General features: G+C 35.8%; 1 protein-coding gene across 1 annotated transcript in view; it reads left to right on the top strand.

The window, feature by feature from the left end:
- Window positions 1-19,136, top strand: part of LRRC7 (leucine rich repeat containing 7) — a gene marked incomplete at its 3' end in the record, with an annotated part of 372,290 nt that overhangs the window by 64,950 nt on the left and 288,204 nt on the right. The window contains exon 2 of the mRNA XM_007466671.1: window positions 13,086-13,288. Within this exon, the coding sequence (XP_007466733.1) occupies window positions 13,086-13,288 (203 nt within the window). The remainder of the gene's footprint in view (window positions 1-13,085; window positions 13,289-19,136) is intronic.

Below are 19,136 nucleotides of genomic sequence, written 5' to 3'. Positions count from 1 at the left end.
TACAATGGTAGGACCTCATTTTAACTAATTACACCTGCAGCAACCCTATTTTCAAATAAGGTCACATTCTGAGGTACTAAAGGTTAGAACTTCAGCACATGAATTTGGGGAGGACAAAATTCACCTGTAACAGGGAGAGTAGAGGCACATTTTCCTACAAGGGTAATCCTTGAATTCATTGAAAAGGATAAGGTAGAGTAACTCAGGAGAGATGAGCAAGCAAGATGGTTCATGAGAACAGGAAATGCAAAGGCAAGAATGCCTGGAAGGTAAGGTGTGAGTGTGGTCCACGGGGAGACTGAAGTCTTGGCAGAGGATTATACATCTGGCTTGCGAGTGCAGGATTCATGGTGAGGTAGCAGGGAGCCTGTGAAGAGTTTTACACATGTTCAGATTTGAATTTTAGAAATGATTATTCTGGTAACGTGGTCTTTTTGAAGTACATTCCATCTACCAGCAGGACCCTGTTAGTTCGGCATGCTCTTTTCATTCAAAGAGCTCACCTGCCTTCTTTAGGCCTTTTCCAATTCTCTTTGCAAAACTTTTGCTCCTGATTTTATTCTCTAATCCTCTCAAATCCTGTTGCCTTTCATCATCTCCTAAATCATTTAATTCAGTAAGAATATAAACCAAAAAAATGCATATATAACATATAGTACTTACAAAATTAATAAAGATAAGTATTTAAATACTCAGGATGTTTTAAATTCTTGTTTGAAATTATTATTTTAATCTCATATGAGAGACTAACAATGAAAAAAATTCAGAATCATAACAAAATATTTCAGTTTTAAAATGAGCCTCTGATTCTTCCATGTTAAGCTTTCATGAACTTTTCATTTAACTACTATTAAATCTATGAGTGCATTCTCACATGCCTTTAACTTCCTTGCAGAAAGCTTTTAAAATTAATTTTTCTTTTATTTTTAACTCTTCTTTCAGCCCAAGGGTGACTTCAAGCAGGCTTCAAGAGATTCATGTTTCATGAATCTCTTAAAATCTTTCCAATTATAAAGTAACTGCCTAGATTTATACCCAAAGAAACTTAATTGATTAAAAGGTTATCTCCAGAAGTCCTGTTTATTTAGTTGAGTTTCAAAATTGCAACATTTGCTCTAACTATCCTGAAGGCACAAGTACCATCATCATCAGAATTAATTAAAATATTAATAAACAGAGATAATATCAGAAGTTATCTGTACTTATGATTGAAGAATGAATATAAAGCAGCATGAAATGCCATTTAAAAATGCTTTCTCTAAGTTGTTTATATCAGATTGAAAACATGGGTCTTTCATCATGTCTTGTGAAGGGCACCATATTGACATTGTGTCACATCACAAAAGGCAAGGATCCCTGAGCTGAGACAACTGCATGGAAAATGCTTTCTTACTGGCTCCTACTGAAACTCCTACTCAAATCTTTGGAATAAAGTGTGGAGTAAAGTGTTTCACATAAGGTGAAATTTTTACAAAACTAAATATTAACCATCATATACTGCAAGTTTTATTAAATAAAATATTTAATTAAACTACCTCTAAATGTACTATACATATCTCTGGCTTCTCAATAAATCATGCTGAATAATTGATCTTTTTCATAATAACTCAGTCATCATTAAGAACATAAATCATTACCTTATATCACAAAATAAAAATATCTCAAGAGATATTAAGGTATAAGACCATCATCTGAGTAATTTATTCAAGGATGAGACAAGTGATTAGACAAAGGTTCCAACCAAACCTAAGATACTATTAATTAAATTGTCTATATCTGACTACTCCTCTTCTATTTTCTTATTCTGTACCTCGTACAAACAAGTCTTCAGATATTATTCCAGAGACTCATTACTTTAGGTTACCACATTTTGAAAGTTAGATCTTTGAGAGTAACCTAATACTTAGAAATTTGTTTCTTCATACTGCTCATGGCTCAGGTTTACAACTAGCCTGAAAGCAAAATTCTTCAAGAAACATAGCTGTAACATTTTATTATAGAATTAGAACTTTTTCCTGAACTTGGGCCATTTTAAAGCTAAGCTTGAAGTTTTCTTTCTACTGTCCTCTACAGTCATGTTTGCATATTTAAGTAAGTCAGTAGATAAAAATTCTAGGAGAGGATGTATGGAGAAAGAAGGACAGGAGTATTAAAATATTGTTTTTCACCTATGTAAAAATAAGGAAAGATTTTTTAGTAAGCTCGTAAATGCCACTACTCAGTACAAATCTTCTCTCAAGATTTTTTTCAGATTGATTCTATAAGCCTTACGTTGATGTTCTTTAGAGTAATAGTGTTAAGACGACAATAATAATAGTAAGGAAGAGGAGGAAGACAAGGAAAGCAGCATTATTTATAGTCTGGAACAGTTAGAGAAGACTTTAAAAAGAAGAATTTGAGCTTCAATAAGTGATCCAAACTCAGATTCTGTGGATCTCTTTTCTACTGGAGCACACTATGACTAGTAGGCAAGAACTTAAATAAATTAAAGAGTAAAACAAAGCATTCTATTTGTCATTCCCAGAAGTTCCAAAACACAAGCTTCTTTAACATCAGCTACTGTGATGTTTTAAGACCTGCGAACAAATTATAATAACCAATAAATAAAATTACTCAACATGATTTATAAAGATGTAATTGTATTATCATAGATTGGCAGGATTGGTATAGATGAAGAAAGTGGATCAGAGACATTAAGTATTGGAAGTGGTTTAAGGTAGAGCACAGACTTGGAAGTACTAGATAAAACAGCTGAAAAGTAGATTATAGGGAGCTTGATTGTCAAGCTAAAGAATCTTGTAGACCAGCCTTTCCTAAAATGTGTGATTCAGAAGACTAATTCCTAATTATGGTGATAAACTATAACATTTTACATGTTTTAAATTTTAAGTGGTTTAGGAAACACTGGTTTGAACAAAAATAAGCATATTTCTTTGTCACAAAACCTCTCTGAGCCCTTAATTTGCTAATGCACAGTGCTTATTTCTTAGAAGAAATATGACCCAGGGACATGGACTGGGAAATACTGCTATTGAAAATGTAGACACAGTGAAGCTTTTAGAACTAGGGAATGGACATGAATTTTAGGGGGTTAATCAAGATACTTAATGTGTAAATATATAAAATTGATAAAACTCTAATATTTTCTTTTAAAGCAGTTATTACAATTTACAAGTATGGATTTATTTGATTAATTTTTTGTTCAATATATATCTCCCTCACTATCCAGGAAATTTATTAGAGCAGGGAACGTAGCTCTTTTACCCAGTGGTTTTTCCCACCATATAACCCAGTACCCAGCACATTGTAGACACTTAATAAATATTTGCTGCATAAATGATTGTGAAGGAAAGATGTCTGGAAATAGTATACTTTCGTACTGTATTACTTCGGGCAGTACTAGTAGGAGATGGTATGGATCTGAACTAGATTGACTGAATGGTAAGGAAAGGAAAGGGAAGACATTGAATGTCTAATACAGAAGGAAAGAAAGGAGTAGTAAAAGATGACTCCAAGGTACAGCATTAAGAGAATTAAAACACAACTAATCAAAGCAAGAAATCAAGAGGGAAAGCACAGTGTCTGGTACAGAGTCGGAACTTAATAAATATTTTCACGTTCTCCTTTAGACAAGTTGAGTTTTATTTAAAGATAGGTGGCTCATTAAGCAGTTAGAAACTAAATCAGGGGTGATGGTTTATATTAGGAATCATTCATAGAAAGAGACTTTCTGAAGTCAGTGGATGAAAATTCCTGGGTAATATGTGAGGAAGGAGAATGGAAGCATTGCTATTCTTAAAAGAACTCACTTATCTAAAAGCAGAATTAGAACTATTAAAAAAGCTTTTTCTTGGTACCAGACACCATGCTTTCCTTCTTGATTTCTTGTTTTGATTGCTGATGTGATAATATCAGCATTAAAGACCACTAATGTGTTTATCCTAATAACAATCCATTGATCATCGTGAAGACAAACTGGTTTCCTTGTAATGATATCAAATCCAATTATGGATAACAATTGCAGGCTTTCAGATATTGAAATGATAAGATGAAAACAAACCCATGAAATCTGAGTATTTTTGAAATGTGAACATTTCAACAATCAAGAAACAAACAAACCTCAGATGCTCCACTTGAAGTCCAAGAATCACCATGTATGTTGTCTTGATAAGGGAGTTTTGGAGACTACTTCAGATTAGGTAATGGTTTTAAAGATGTTTCTTGAAGTAGGACATGGAGAGAGTTTGGAAGGTTTCCATATCCCTGTGGCACATTTAGTGAAGCAAAGGGTTTCTCAGTGAATAAATTAGAAACATTTGTCATTTGAAAAATGTAAGACTGTGCCAACTAATGAGGACAGCCAGAGTATTTATCACAAGAAATCTTGGAAAGACTGAACTTTCCCTTATCCCTTTAACTTTCCAGGGATGAAATATTAGGCAGGGGTAATATTGGCATACATGGGTCTAAAATCCTAGAGAATGCAGTGGTACTGGAAATCAGGTGTTTTGATATATATATTCTTATTGCTTGGGTCAACTACTGCAGGCATAATTCTCAAGTGGTTGAAATTCTCTTTGGTTTAAATTATGAATAGAGAAGGATCTGATGACTGTAGCAAGATGAGTCTTTTTGCTGTTTCACCTATGTTAGGCCATGTTAGCGAGCCCTGCTACTTAAATACATTTGACTCAGGGAGAGTGTTGAAAGGGAGACTGTTGACTGTATGCTGTGGCTATAGAAAAAGAAAAATCCCTTTAGCTATTCAATTCAGATTATGTATATATATATATATATATATATATATATATAATTCAAGAGAGAAGAGAATCCATGCAGTGAGAATCCAAAAAAGATAATACTCTTATCTTTGACTTAAGGAATTTATTGGAAGGACTTTAACAGGAAGAGATGAAAACTTGTTTTCTTCTTGCCTTTTTAAATCCCTTTGAAAAACTGAAAATCTAAGAATTCTTCTTTTGGGTGTTTGCTAAGGATAGTAGTAAAACAGGAAATCTGGTTGCTTCTGAGTCAAAGTCCATACACTAGATGTGAAGCCACATGCTTCTATGGTATACTGGGAAATGGTCATGTTTCAGGAAAAAGCAGAAGTTGCTTCTATATATCATGTATGTAACATTTATGTGCTTTCTTGTATGTTATGCTCTACTCATTATACCCTACTGTATTTTCATACTTTTGACATGCAAAAAAATGTTTAAACACTTATCACCAGATAAGAGAACAATGTTATTTCCCTCACTGCTACCCCATCATTCTGTTTGCACCTATGAAGTAGTCTATGTGTAAATAACTGTCAAGTGTGTGAGTTAGCGTGTGTGTGTGTGTGTGTGTTTGGTATAGAACAACTAGTAAATTCACGTTTGATAAATTCTCATATGCTGATCTATGTGTATCACTGTAAATGTAATGCAGGATCTGCTAATGGGAAAAAATGATAACTTTGGGGTCAAGAAAAATGAGATCTAACCTCAATTCTACTAATTACTCTGTATGTGACCTTATGCACATTACAGACTCACTAAACCTTAATTAGTTTATTAGTGAAATACAGAAAATAATATATGAATGCTTATTCATCAAGAAAAAAAAGGTGATAAATTGTTTTGAAAATTTGCAAGGACTATACAAATAAAAGTCATTATAATCATCTTTACTTACCATATTCATTTACTAATACAGTTAATGTTTTAAAAGTATCTACTCTGAACTAGATACTAAAGTTACTGGAAATATACAATGTTTAAAGTCTAGACATGGTCCCTGTCCTCACAGAAGTTTCAATCTAGTGAACAAGATTGATTTGAATATGTAATTAAAATGTGATCAAAGGGTATGGCAGCATATAATTGAAACATGTAGAGATGAGGACATACAGAGTTGGAACATATTGAATAAAGAGAGGCTACTTTCCCTTCTAATCTAAATTTTTTTAAAAGAGCAAGGAAATGTACCCTGTGCAAAGGCAGCCCTATTTCTGAAGGCCCTAGTAGAAGAAATATCATGTAGTCCTAGAAATGCAAAAGAAGCCATGAATAAGAAGAGCAAAGAAAACAATGAGAAGAGTGGTACCTGGCCAGGCTGCACAGAGAGCTGGGTGTGAGTGTGGAAGACAGCAGTCAGGCCAGAGGACCATTATTTTAAGCTGCAATAAAGACTTGAGACTGTCTGGAGGGCAGAGAGGAATCATTGAAGTATTTGAAACAAGAAGGTGACATAATAATATTTGTGTTTTTAAAGGTCACCCCAGGTTCACTGTGGTGGGAGAACAATAGAAAGAGAGAGACAGGTACATATGCAAGAGAAAATAGTTTGAACTATGTTGCTAGGCAGTTGAAATGAATAAAAACAGACCTGAATCAGGATATGTTTAGGCTACTGAAGGATTAGGACTTGGTGATTGTTGGATGTGGGAAGTGAGGGAATGAGAAGAGTCAAGAACATTGCCAAGCTTTCCATCTTGAGAAACTAGGTGAACTGTATTGCCATTCACTGAGACTGAGAGCACAGGAGGAGGAGGAGGAGGTTTGGGCAGAACAGTAATTGCCAACACTTAGTGAATGCTTAAAACTTGAAGACACAATTCTATGAGCTTGGTATGTACTCTGTTATCTTAGAGATGACTAAATTGGTAGAGGTTAAATATGTGCTGAGAGTCACACAGCCAGGGAGTTAGCTTCAGTGTCCAAGGTCTTGACTACGATGATGGACTCCATACCTTTGAAGAGCATCACTTCAATTTTTAACATGTTATGTTTGAGATGCCCATAAAACACAAAGTGGAAATGATGAGGGAAATAAATCTGAGTAGAAATTTGAAAAGCTTTATAGCCATCACTCATCAAAGTTAAATGAAAAGAGTTGGGAAAGTTGAGTGAGACTGTAAAGATTGAAAGGAAGAGAGCGTACAATTAGAAGAGCAACAAGCCTAGCCAGGGAATAACTCTCTAATACTATAAATGTCAATATTTGGTAGAGAAGATGGATCTTCTTAAAAGATTGAAATTGAGGAATCGGAGTGGAAGGATAAATGTCAGAAGATTGTGAAGTCAGGGGAGCCAAAGGAAGAGAGTGTTTCTGAAAGAAAAATATAATTCTCTGTCCAATGCTCCTAATAGGTCAAGTAAGAAGGGATTAAAAGGGCTTCCCTGGTGGCGCAGTGCTTGAGAGTCCGCCTGCCGATGCAGGAGATGCGGGTTCGTGCCCCGTTTCGGGAAGATCCCACATGCCGCGGAGCGGCTGGGCCCGTGAGCCATGGCCACTGAGCCTGCGCGTCCGGAGCCTGTGCTCCGCAAATGGGAGAGGCCACGACAGTGAGAGGCCCGCATAACGCAAGAAAAAAAAAAAAAAAAAAAAAAAAAAAAAAAGAAGGGATTAAAAGTATAAAAGGGATTAAAGGAAAACTTTCTTTTGAACATGGAAGTTAATCTCCCACCTCCCTTATTGATCTATGCTTACAACCAAAATTCCACTAAACTAAAAGAAATTTTAAAATGCATATACTCACAAGGAGAGAGAAAATTGAAAAGAAGACACCAGGAGATAAGAGATTTCAACAAATTTTAAGAAGACAGGGAAAGAAGATGTAGTTTATATTCACGTATATAAAAAGTACATTGTCAGTTACATTATAAAGCACCCACAAAGGGATGTAAAAATTGATTTGCTTCATAGTCCTCCTTAGAGTCTTGGAGACAACAGGTACCAGACAAAGAACTGAGGAGACTTAGTACTGAAAATAGAAAAATCGACTTCAATCCTTATTTACAAAACTGCATAGCTCTTCCCAGTGAATTTAAGGTCTTTCTTCATCGCCAAAGAATTCAGAGATGAAGTGATAGGTAAGAATCAGATTTATTTATATAGAAACACACTCCACAGACAGAGTGTGAGCCATCTTGGAAGGCAAGAGACAAGAGGCCTCGAAATAAGGCATGGTTAGTTTTTATGGGCTGCATATTTCAGAGGCTAATGAGTGGGAGGATTATTCCAATTATTTTGGGGAAAGGGCAGAGATTTCCAGGAATTCGGCTACCACCCACTTTTTGGCCTCTTATGGTCAGCCTTGGAACTGTCATGGCACCCGTGGGAGTGTCATTTAGCATGCTAATGTATTATAATGAGTGAAAAATTATGCTCAAGGTCCACTGGAAGTTGAATCTTCCGCCATCTTGTACCTAGTTGGTTCTCACTAGTTTTCATCATGTACTATGGCTATGTCATTCTTTTAAAGGTTCTGCCCTGCCTCCTTCCCTCCTGTTTCATAGCTATGCCTCAGGCTGAAGACCAGAATATTCTTTGGCTAGCTGCCAGTCCTCCTGCAGTGATACCTATTATGCATACAAAGCTTCCAATTAGTTCTTTAGAGAGTCACTCTTCAATATTGAAGGACAGCCAGGGATCACCAGTTATTTGTGGAAGACCCCTATCATGAAAAATAAAGATGAAAAGAAACAAACAGAAAATGGAACTCAGAAAAAATGCAAGGAGCAGGGGGAAAAGGCAAAAAAAAAAGTCTATAGCTAATATCTTCTTAGAGAAATGAAATGATATGGCGCCCTGAAATACAATCATGATACTGTTAAAAAGGAGCATGCATTTAGGAAGCAACAACTAATTTTTGGACAATAAAAATATGTTATCTAATAAAAGATAATACAGGAGATGTATTTAGAAGATGAAGTTGAGAAAATCTTCCAGAAAATAAAATAAAAAAACAAAGACATGGAAATTACAACAGAAAAAATAATTAAATTACTGGACATTTCCTGCATTCAACTAATCAGGATTACAGGAAAAGAAAATAGAAACAATGAAGAGGAGGAGGAAATCATCAATTAAATAATAACAGAAAATTTAACATAATTTAACGATAAATGCTTCCAACATGAAAGGGCCCATCTAGTACCCAGTACAATGGATAAAAACACATCAAAGTACATTGTCATGAAATTTCAGAAGACTAAGAATAAAAGTTCTAAAATATTTTGGGAGAGGGGAAGGTGGGTGTAAAACAGGATTTTGAATAGTAATAGAGCTGGATTTCCTGACAACAACCTTAAAAGCTAGAAAATAATACTTTAAAAATGCCTTCCAATTTATAAAGAAAATTATTTCTGACCTAGAAGTATATATCCAGCCAAACTTTCAATTGTTTGTGGGTGAAATGAAATCATGTTCATATATGCAAATGTCTCAGAAATGTTCCTACTGTAGATTCTTTCTCAGTAAGTTACTGGATGTTATATTTCACCATTGGGTGTTATAGTCCAGTAAGTCTAGAAAGAAAAGACATGGGGTCCAAGAAGTAGGAATAAAACAGAAGGAAATATAAAATTCACAGAATGACAGTGAAGAGAAATTCCAGGATCACACACACACACACACACACACACACACACACACACACACACCTATATCAGGTCTAGAAAAGTAAAGTGACCACTCCAGACTGAAGCAAGAAGATATAGTGCTCCTAAAAGATTATTCCACGGGGAAATATGACAGATTACACGTTTTTCACTATATCAAGAGAAGAGGAGATAGGAAATTGAATTAATGAAAGACACATAGACAAACCAAAGGAAAAAAAAAAGGCAATTTTTAAAGAAACAATAAGATGCAGGAGAAATAAAATGTGACTGAATTACAGTGATATTTATAGCTATAATAAAATAAGTACTATTAGTTTAAAACAAAATTGCTATATATATTTTGGTTGGTTAGAAGTTCATTGAAACTTTGTTAGAAAAAAGGTAAACTACCTAGATATCTGCAAGGGAAAAATTAATGGAGTAGCACTACAGTCGAGTTACTTAGAAATTTAAGATGGAAAAAATGTTGAAAGCTATAATGTGTAGGGAGCATAAATCAGGAATGGAAGGAGTTCCCTTTGAGAGATAATCCATGAATCAGATACCAAAGTCATCAATGGGTTCTAGAGGTGGTAATGAATGATATGAAAGAGTAGAAAGATGTTACTACCAGGTAATGAGACCATCAGAGGAGCAGGACTTTTTTTTAGGATGAGAGAAGATTAATAATTTTTAGAGAGCAAGGGAGGATATCAATTCCACTTTCTAACCGTGAAGTGTTTAAGGTATGAGAAAATCAGCATGCTCCACTTTTAAAGGCTATAAGTGAACCAAGTTTTAATTGAGACTATGAAGGGGAGGAAGCCTTCAGTGGAGAGGATCAATGAAGTTATTGATCATGACATAAGGCACAATTTCAGAGTTTAGTGGGATTGAAGGAAAGAGAAGTTGGGTCAGGGGGAAAGCTCAACACATTGTAAGAATGAGACAAGAGACTGAAAAGATGACCAGAAGAGCCTACATTTTTGATCAACAAAAGGGAAAGCAGGGCTTCCCTGGTGGCGCAGTGCTTGAGAGTCCGCCTGCCGATGCAGGAGACGCGGGTTCGTGCCCCGTTTCGGGAAGATCCCACATGCCGCGGAGCGGCTGGGCCCGTGAGCCATGGCCGCTGAGCCTGCGCGTCCGGAGCCTGTGCTCCGCAAATGGGAGAGGCCACAACAGTGAGAGGCCCGCATAACGCAAGGAAAAAAAAAAAAAAAAAAAGGGAAAGCAGTCCTAAGTGAATTAAATTGCAAAAGTCTTAGGGGACAGGGGACTCTCTGGCCAAATGGTTCAGGTCCAGGCCTGGATATTCTCTTTTTTCTCTTCATAATAAAAAATTTGCAATTGCAGCAACAGATGGATATCAAGAAATAGCTACAAGATTCAGCACAAAAGGGTGAGTGCAAGGAACTGGGCAAAAACAACATATGAACAATTGATTCCTCACCTGTGAGTCATAGAGACAGACAGGATACACACCTTGAGTCAGCTTGATGGCATCACAGCTGGGTAGTCAATGTGGCTACTAGTGATAAATTAAAAACCTGGGAATTTTTCAAGACTTCTCCCTCTCTCCACAGCACCCCTTCCACCTCTCATCTAATCCATTACCTACACTTTGGATTCTGCTTCTTAAATACCTTTCCAGTCTATCACTTCTCCCCATCATCACTGCCACTATCATAGCCTAAGCCATCATCATTTACCTTTACAACTGCAATAACCTCAACAAATATTAACTAGGTACCTAATATATGTCATATATTTACTAGATGCATTTACTGGCTGCTTGATATGTGCTAGATCCCATGTAGAGATCAACCTACAATCAGGGCTTTCAAGGAAAGTCGAGTAAAATAAAAGTTACAAAACCTTGTGATTCAAGCTCCCAGAAATGAGAAGTGTAGGAGTTCAAGAAATAGAAAGTAATGGAGAGGAAAGACCATCTTCTTAATGTTTTTAGTTAAACCTTCTAAAGATTACCATGTTCTTATAACCTTCTGTAAGAGCTGACTCATGAACCTGTCCCAAAATATAATTTTATTAATTTCACAAGTAAAAGGAGGAATAAAAATGGCTTTGGGCTGCACTTTCAACATCTCTTAAGCATATTGTATTATTTGCCTCCAAATTTGATTTAATCTAAGCCATTTCAAAACAAAATGCTATATTATTTTTGTGAACTATCACTACTTTCTGTTTCGGCAATAAGTTTATGCTGATAAGTAAAAACAAATCAATGAATAAAATGCGAGTTTCAAATTGATGCTCATTCAGTACTATTTCTGCAGATGGCAAACTGTGTACTGTTATTGTGAATTCAAAGATGAATAAGACAAGATCCTCTCCTTCAAGAACTCACCCAGTACACAAGGAAATAGTACACATAATTAGGAAGCAATGTGATTAGTGCCCTGGGAGCTCAGAGGAAGATGCTATTCATTTATCCTGGGGAGACATTCACAGAGATAGTGACATTTTAGTTAGAATGAGAAATTTTTCAAGCAAATTATCAGTATCTGTTGATGGTTGTGTAGAGAGTCCCAAATGTATCCATCTATTCATTCATGAACTGATTTGTTCATTTTATATTTGTTATTGAATATCTACTATATGTCAAGAACCGATACAAATGTAAAAATGAACAAAGCACAGTTACTACCCTCAATAGCCTTGCAGTCTAAGGAAAGAATGACATGAAAAACAGTAACTTTAATAAAGTGTTATAGATGCCATGATACCAATTTTGTGCAAGATTTCATGGCATTTGGTCACTTTTACCTAGAGAAAGACATGCCAGGATGTCAGAAATTTCTGCCATGATTGTTTTCTCCCATTAAAATGAAAGGATTCATAGGGACAGATTCTTATTCTGAAGTGAATAACCAATACAACTGTAGCTCCAATAGGAGCTTTGTTCAATTCATCTCTATCCCCAGTACCTAGTTCAATGCTTGGAGCATATTAGTTACTTAATAATTTTTTTTTTTTTTTTTTTTGCTGTACGCGGGCCTCTCACTGTTGTGGCCTCTCCCGTTGTGGAGCACAGGCTCAGGACGCGCAGGCTCAGCGGCCATGGCTCACGGGCCCAGCCGCTCCACGGCATGTGGGATCTTCCCGGACCGGGGCATGAACCCGTGTCCCCTGCATCGGCAGGCGGACTCTCAACCACTGCGCCACCAGGGAAGCCCAATAAATAATTATTGATTAATGGAATAAATTTGAGTCAAAAAGAGGATATCATAAACCTTATGGGTAAAACTTGACTATTTTGCAGAAATGAGAGAAATGTGTTTTTTTCCAACAAATTCTGGAGGTTTCTGTTCTGCACTGCAATTTGTATAAAATTAAAAAAAAAACATATTATAGTTCCATGTTTCAAGTGTGAGTGTAAGCATTGCGCTAAGTCAGGATTGTATTCTGGCCCAGTTCTGCCATTCCAAAACTGTGTGATGATGGGATTCTGACCCTTTCTGAATCCATTTCTTTATTTGTTAAATGGGAATAAGAACATGTCTTTACATACCTTGGAGAGCTGTTTAAGGATTAAATGATCTATTGCATGTGCATGTCTTATGTAAACTTCTTTAAGGCATTATATAATTATAAAATATACAACATAAGTAAATTTCTAAGCTTTAAATATTATAAGAATGCCTTCCAAAGGCAGGTAGTAAAGCAGTTGGTTTTTTTTCTGTTTTTCTCTAGTGCAGTGCCTGGAGATGACCACCAAGCGGAAAATCATCGGCCGTCTGGTGCCGTGCCGATGTTTCCGAGGTGAAGAAGAAATCATCTCAGTTTTAGATTACTCCCACTGCAGCCTTCAGCAGGTGCCAAAGGAGGTCTTTAACTTTGAACGGACATTAGAGGAACTTTACCTAGATGCCAATCAAATTGAAGAGCTACCAAAGGTAATTTTTGACAACCTAAAATATGTACTTCAAATGAGTATTTCATAACTCCAGAGATTTGGCATAATGATAATGCTAACTACAGCCTTCTATCTAGATAATTGACAAATCATTCAAATTAATATAACTTTTCCCAATATTCTCATTACCTTTTAATGCGACTCCATTTGCAACTTCATGTAATATGCCAATAACCAATTGAACTCCATTGAAATCATCATTTTATGTAATATGCCTTTTTATTTTAACTGAAGATGATCTCCAAGAAAATAACAGGTTGGTGGGTTGAGATCAATAGCTTCTGTTTAGAAAAGAAAGGGAAAATATGGTACTCTTTATTCCAGAACTGAAAATTTGTATGTTGTATGTTAAGGTGACATTGTTTTAAAGCCTTGAATTATATGTTGCAAGTCTAAGAAATGCTTTTACACACACACACACACACACACACACACACTCACTCACACACACAAAGAGTCAAGTATACTATTATGAAAAATATGCTGTTATTTCTAGAATTTGAAATCTTTGGTTATTACAAACATCACTGAATTTATATGGCATACAACTTATAAATATAGTGTAGCTAAAATTTTTTAACTAATGTCAAACTTTACACACACATACATACACACTGCCATTATGATTTTGTGCTATGCAAAGAAAATGTGTCCCATGACCAGAAAACACTGGAGAGATTAGCTAAAGCAGACTAAGGCCACACAGCAGAAGGTTCAAAATCTAAATCATTGGATCCTATTGTTCACCTAAATAAGTGACTCAGATTAAGTAGCTGGAATGGCATTCACCCGTGAAGAACTTAATGGCTAAGAGGGGGAAAATGTCATGCAATACATTTCCATTGCTTACGCTAAAAAAAAATACATGTTAAATATCCAAGAACCAGAAAAAAAAATCTCCCATCATAAAAACTAACTTAATATCAAAAGCAGAGTAAAATGTTCTGATCAAAAGGATTTTTGAATAATTGTTTTCATTTAGGATGATGGATTACAGTGTTTATATAACACTTCAGAGACAGGAACTATTTAATGTGTACTTCAAAACCAATATCCTTCATTTTTGACAACCTATGTGTATAGTGTCATCTTGAATCTTTGCCCAGGAGGGCTGAGTTAGACCTAAAAAAATTTTGGCCATATGGATTAACATCCAGATTGCACATAAGTGGAGGCTGGACTGAAATGGGCTGTGTCTTCCACCAGGCTATGAACTACTTGAGGGTAGAGGGAAAGATCTTATTCATCTTAGATGAATCTTTCATTCTTATTCATCTTTGCCTCCCTGTACAGGAGGATACATGGTGACCTTCACATAACGGATACTCAATCTATGTGTTATTGCTGCTAGATGAAACAATGCAGAGAACTTCATGTACTATAGGACTTGATTAGTAAGACTATATAAGGTTAAGCAATTCATAAATGTGACATTTAGCTCTAATTTAAGAAATTAAGCACAAAGTTTTGTTTTTTTTAGGTCAGGTCAGTCTAAAATTGCCAGATGAAATAAAGGGCATCCAGTAGAGTTTAAATTTTAAACTAAAAAACAGGCCATTTTTCAGTATAATTCTATCCCAAATATTGCATTGGGTATACTTATACTAAAACACAAAACAGTTTGTTATTTCTTTGAAATTAAAATTTAACTGGGCATTTTATATTTTTATTTACTAAATCTGGCAGCCCTAAGGCAACCCAGCCATTTAAAATCTTTTTCTAGATGCATGCAACAGAATCCGTAAGACAAAAAGTAAAAATATGGTTAATTAATCAAGTACATACTCATTTAATATCTACTCTGCTACACAGTATTTGAAGCTTTACGGGGGTTATAATAGAAATAAATATCAACACTTGCTCTCAAGTATCTGACAACCTAATCACAGAGAAAACTGAAGCGTTAGAAGTGAATACACAATAAAGTATAATCAGAGCCAAAGAACCAAATCCTGTGGTAGAGCTTATGTATAGAGAAGAGTTCCACTCTTGGAGGGGATGGGGAAGGGCCTGACCAAAAAGCACAGATGCAGAAACTAAGATGGAATATATGTAGATGGAGAGGAGAGGAGCAGCAAAGCTGTGAAGAGTCTGCAGCTGCAGGTGCAAGTGGGCGAGTGCTGACATATGTAGGTAGAGTAGGGAGAGCAGAGGGAACCCAGATTATGAAAGGTGTTGAGAGTTACACAGCATTGTTTGACTTGATGCATCAGGCAGAAAATGCCATTGGAGAGTTTTACATATCAAGTCAGTCACTAGGGGCTTAATGAAGAGAGCTTGGATTAACAATAAATAAAAATAATACAAGTGAACCAAGGATTTGATAACACTTTTGCAATGTATTAGAATTCAGGAGCAATGGTTATCTTTTGTTATTGGTATGCTTTATGTATTTCAAAGACCTTTCACATAATCTCTCAAGGTTTCTTTGACTCCCAAAGTTCAATATTATTAGTTTCCTAAAACAGCCCTGTAAGTTCCTTTCTTCTAAAGTATCTGATTTTGAGATATGATCTAAATTATCTGACTTTGAGATTTGATTATAATAATACATGGATATACTTGTGCATTATTAGAAAAATAGGAAAATTAAGAAACAAAAGGACTGACATATCAATTAGGGCTCATTATGTGTGTTTCAAGTAGTACAAAACCCAATCCAAACTGATTTAAAAAAGAAATAGGCTTGATTGGCTCACATAAGTGGAAAATGCATCTCAGAACAAGCTCCAGACTTGGTATGTTTCTATTTGCTTTGTGTGGGATCAGCTTTATTCTGAGGTTGGCTTTCCCTCATGGGGCAGAATGGCTAGAACTGTTCTAGTGTTCATGTCCACAGCATCCCAAATTAGAAATTTTTGGCTTCTGAAAACTCTTTCTTTTTCTGAGAAAGATGAGAAGTGTCTCCCTCAGAACTCTTCAGTTAACTTGTCCTTAGGTCTCATTGACCTTAATTGTGTCACATGTTCATTGTTGATCCAGTCCATTTGCTATGGGATCCACTATGTCAAGAAAAATGAGATTACTCTGATTGGGTTAAACAATGATGGGCCACCTCTGTGGCCACAACTCTGTGGAGTTGTGGTTACTGGCAGCAACACAAGGAAATGAGGTGGAAGAACTGTTGGAGAGATTACCACAATGTACACTACAAACAAAATGCTATAAAATTGCTGTTTTGCGAGGAAAAGTTCCTCTTAATCAAAGTTTGTAAGGACTTGTAGGCAAAGTATTGAGCCCTTAGGGGATTTAAACCTTTCAAAGTTGGATTAAATGAAGTATTTTTTGTCTGCCATCTTATTTTACTGTTTTCTTGGTATTATTTTGACATTATTACCATTGTGATTTCAGATTTATTGAGTAATGAGATAACCATTTGTATTCTTGATATTACATTACAGAAAGAATTACCTTTTATACATTTTAAAAATTATTTTCATTCAGATATTTTATACTGAGAATGTTCTAGCTGGCCAAGAGTCTGTACTGTACATTCTTATAAAGCAGGTAGAGAACAGAGTCAAGGTTAATGGCACTAGGAAAAGAATGTCAGGAGTGTGTCAGAAAAGATGCAAAAAATAGATATGAAAGAACAGGTAATGTTTTGATTAGGAATAGTTCAATCTGTGTTGCTTAATTTTTTGTAGTGAAAGGTAAAAATACAAAATAACATGCCTTTCGCACAGTGATAGAAACCCACACAGCTTATAATTTAGTACTGCTTTGCTTGTTATTTGGAACTGGAAACTTAAAATTATAGACAGAGTAAGAGACGATCACAGATGTATATTATATATGAAGTAATAGAGTGGGAAGACAAATGTGAAAAAAAAGAGCAATAAAGAGAAAACCTACAGAGAACCTTCTTGAAACTGGAGAGGAACTTTAAAAAAGATTCAAGAAATAATTTTGGTAAAGTCAATATGTGACCAAAATTGAAAGACACAGAGTGAATTTGGTAGAAGAGGTTAATTTATCCATGTATAAAAGAGGATGGGACTAAATCTGCAGTACTGTACTTACAAAGTTTTCCCCATATAAACTATCCAGAAGTATTTTAGAGATTAAGAACTTAGGCTTTGGACTCAGACAAACCTGGGATTAGATCCTAGCACTGCTAATTGGTTGGGAAGGTATTTTATTTTCTGAAAGCCTCAGTTTCTTCAGAAACTGAGAGAAACTGTTTAGCTGGGAAAATAATATCATCAACTCCTGGGATTAAACAGATAGATAGATAGATAGATAGATAGATAGATACATAGGTAGTTACATAGGAGGGTAGGGTACTTGGTGTGATAATGTTTGTGGAGTACCTGGAACAGAAAAAAATCAATAATTGGTATTTATCATTCTCCTCCCACAGATAAAGGAAATTTTCCATGTTGGGTACAATAGTAAGATTCTGTAACATTTCAGGATAGTTCTGGGTATTGACTCTCTCAAAAAATGTTGTGGCATGATGTCATTTCTAACTGAAATCTCCAAAGACAGCTTCTAGAAAAACAACCCTCTGCCCATAGTGGGTGATAGGTTATTGACCCAAATAGCTACACCTGCACATTTGTGAAGGCTAATACCACCACTTCCCCAGAGAATTTCCTTGAGTCACAGAATCACGTTATGTCATTTTTGAGTAAATGCAACTTTGGGAATTATTTTATTTAAGCCCTCAATTATTATAATAAGCAAATCAAGGCCAGAAAAGTTAATTAACTTATCTTAGGACACATGGGATATTAAATTCCTATCCAAAACTAAAACCAAAGACTATGTGTTAGTATAGAATAGATTATGCTACAGTAAAAAGTCAAAATGTATCACTAGAGTTTTGCTTTGTGCCCCATGAGTGTTGCCAAGGACCACTGCTTTCCAAGAACCTATAGCTAGTAACTAGTCCAACTTTCCCCCCAGTGCAGAAATGTCTACCTCTTACTTCTATTATAATAGTCATCCAACCTCTTCATGAACCTTTCTATTATGGAAGAAATCACTCAATTAAGAAGTAGACCATTGTATTATTGGAAAGTTCTGATTGTTAGAAAGTTCTTCAGTATGTTAATGGTGTAGATCCATTCACCTATCTATCCAACTAAAACTTGGCTGGGCACTCAGAGTGCTACTAAGATTATTAAGGCCTGCCTTCCCTGGACGAGGAATTATGCTTCTGGCATTACTGCCTTGATCCTTAAAATATTTTAAAGGAATTCATAGAGTTCCTTAGAGTTCTGTTTTGCCTTAGAGTTCTGTTTTCCAAGACAAGTTTCCAAGTTCCTTAGACTGCTTTTCAAGGACATGCTTTCCAGATGCTTCATCATCTTAACAATATTACGTCTAGTGTAGAATATTGTCAGTGAGCTAAGAGATGCTAGAAAAAAAAAAGCACCTCCATAACTGCAGTTGCTTCTTCTGGGAAGAAAACAGACATTGAGAAACCAGGTGCCAGGCAAGGGCTACTGAAAAACACTTGCATGGTGCTCACGATTCTGTGTTGACCACTCATGCAGGGCTGTATAGCTAAGACATTGATCATCCAATATAAAACAGACAAAAAGTTATCAAAGAGGGATATTTTAGACTGGTGAAAATTTTGTCATGGCTTGGATCCAGTCATTGGCCATGAAATGGAAGAAATCCCCATGGACTCTTAAGAAAATAAATAAGCAACAAAAACGCACCTGAATCATTTGCCAGCAGCCAGCAGGTAAAATAGAGCTCCAAGTTAATGACCAATGAAGGGGTTCTGACAACTATGCTGGAGTTGTTTGTGCTGAGCCTACACATAAAAGCCAAGCAAGCTCTCCACTCAGAGATTTGGTCCCCACTCTTTC

The sequence above is a fragment of the Lipotes vexillifer genome, unplaced genomic scaffold, assembly GCF_000442215.2.
Source record: "Lipotes vexillifer unplaced genomic scaffold, Lipotes_vexillifer_v1.1 scaffold797, whole genome shotgun sequence".
NCBI classification, from domain to species: Eukaryota; Metazoa; Chordata; class Mammalia; order Artiodactyla; family Lipotidae; genus Lipotes; species Lipotes vexillifer.
Note: the sequence above shows the minus strand (reverse complement) of the source record. Positions and strands in the feature narration are given on the sequence as shown.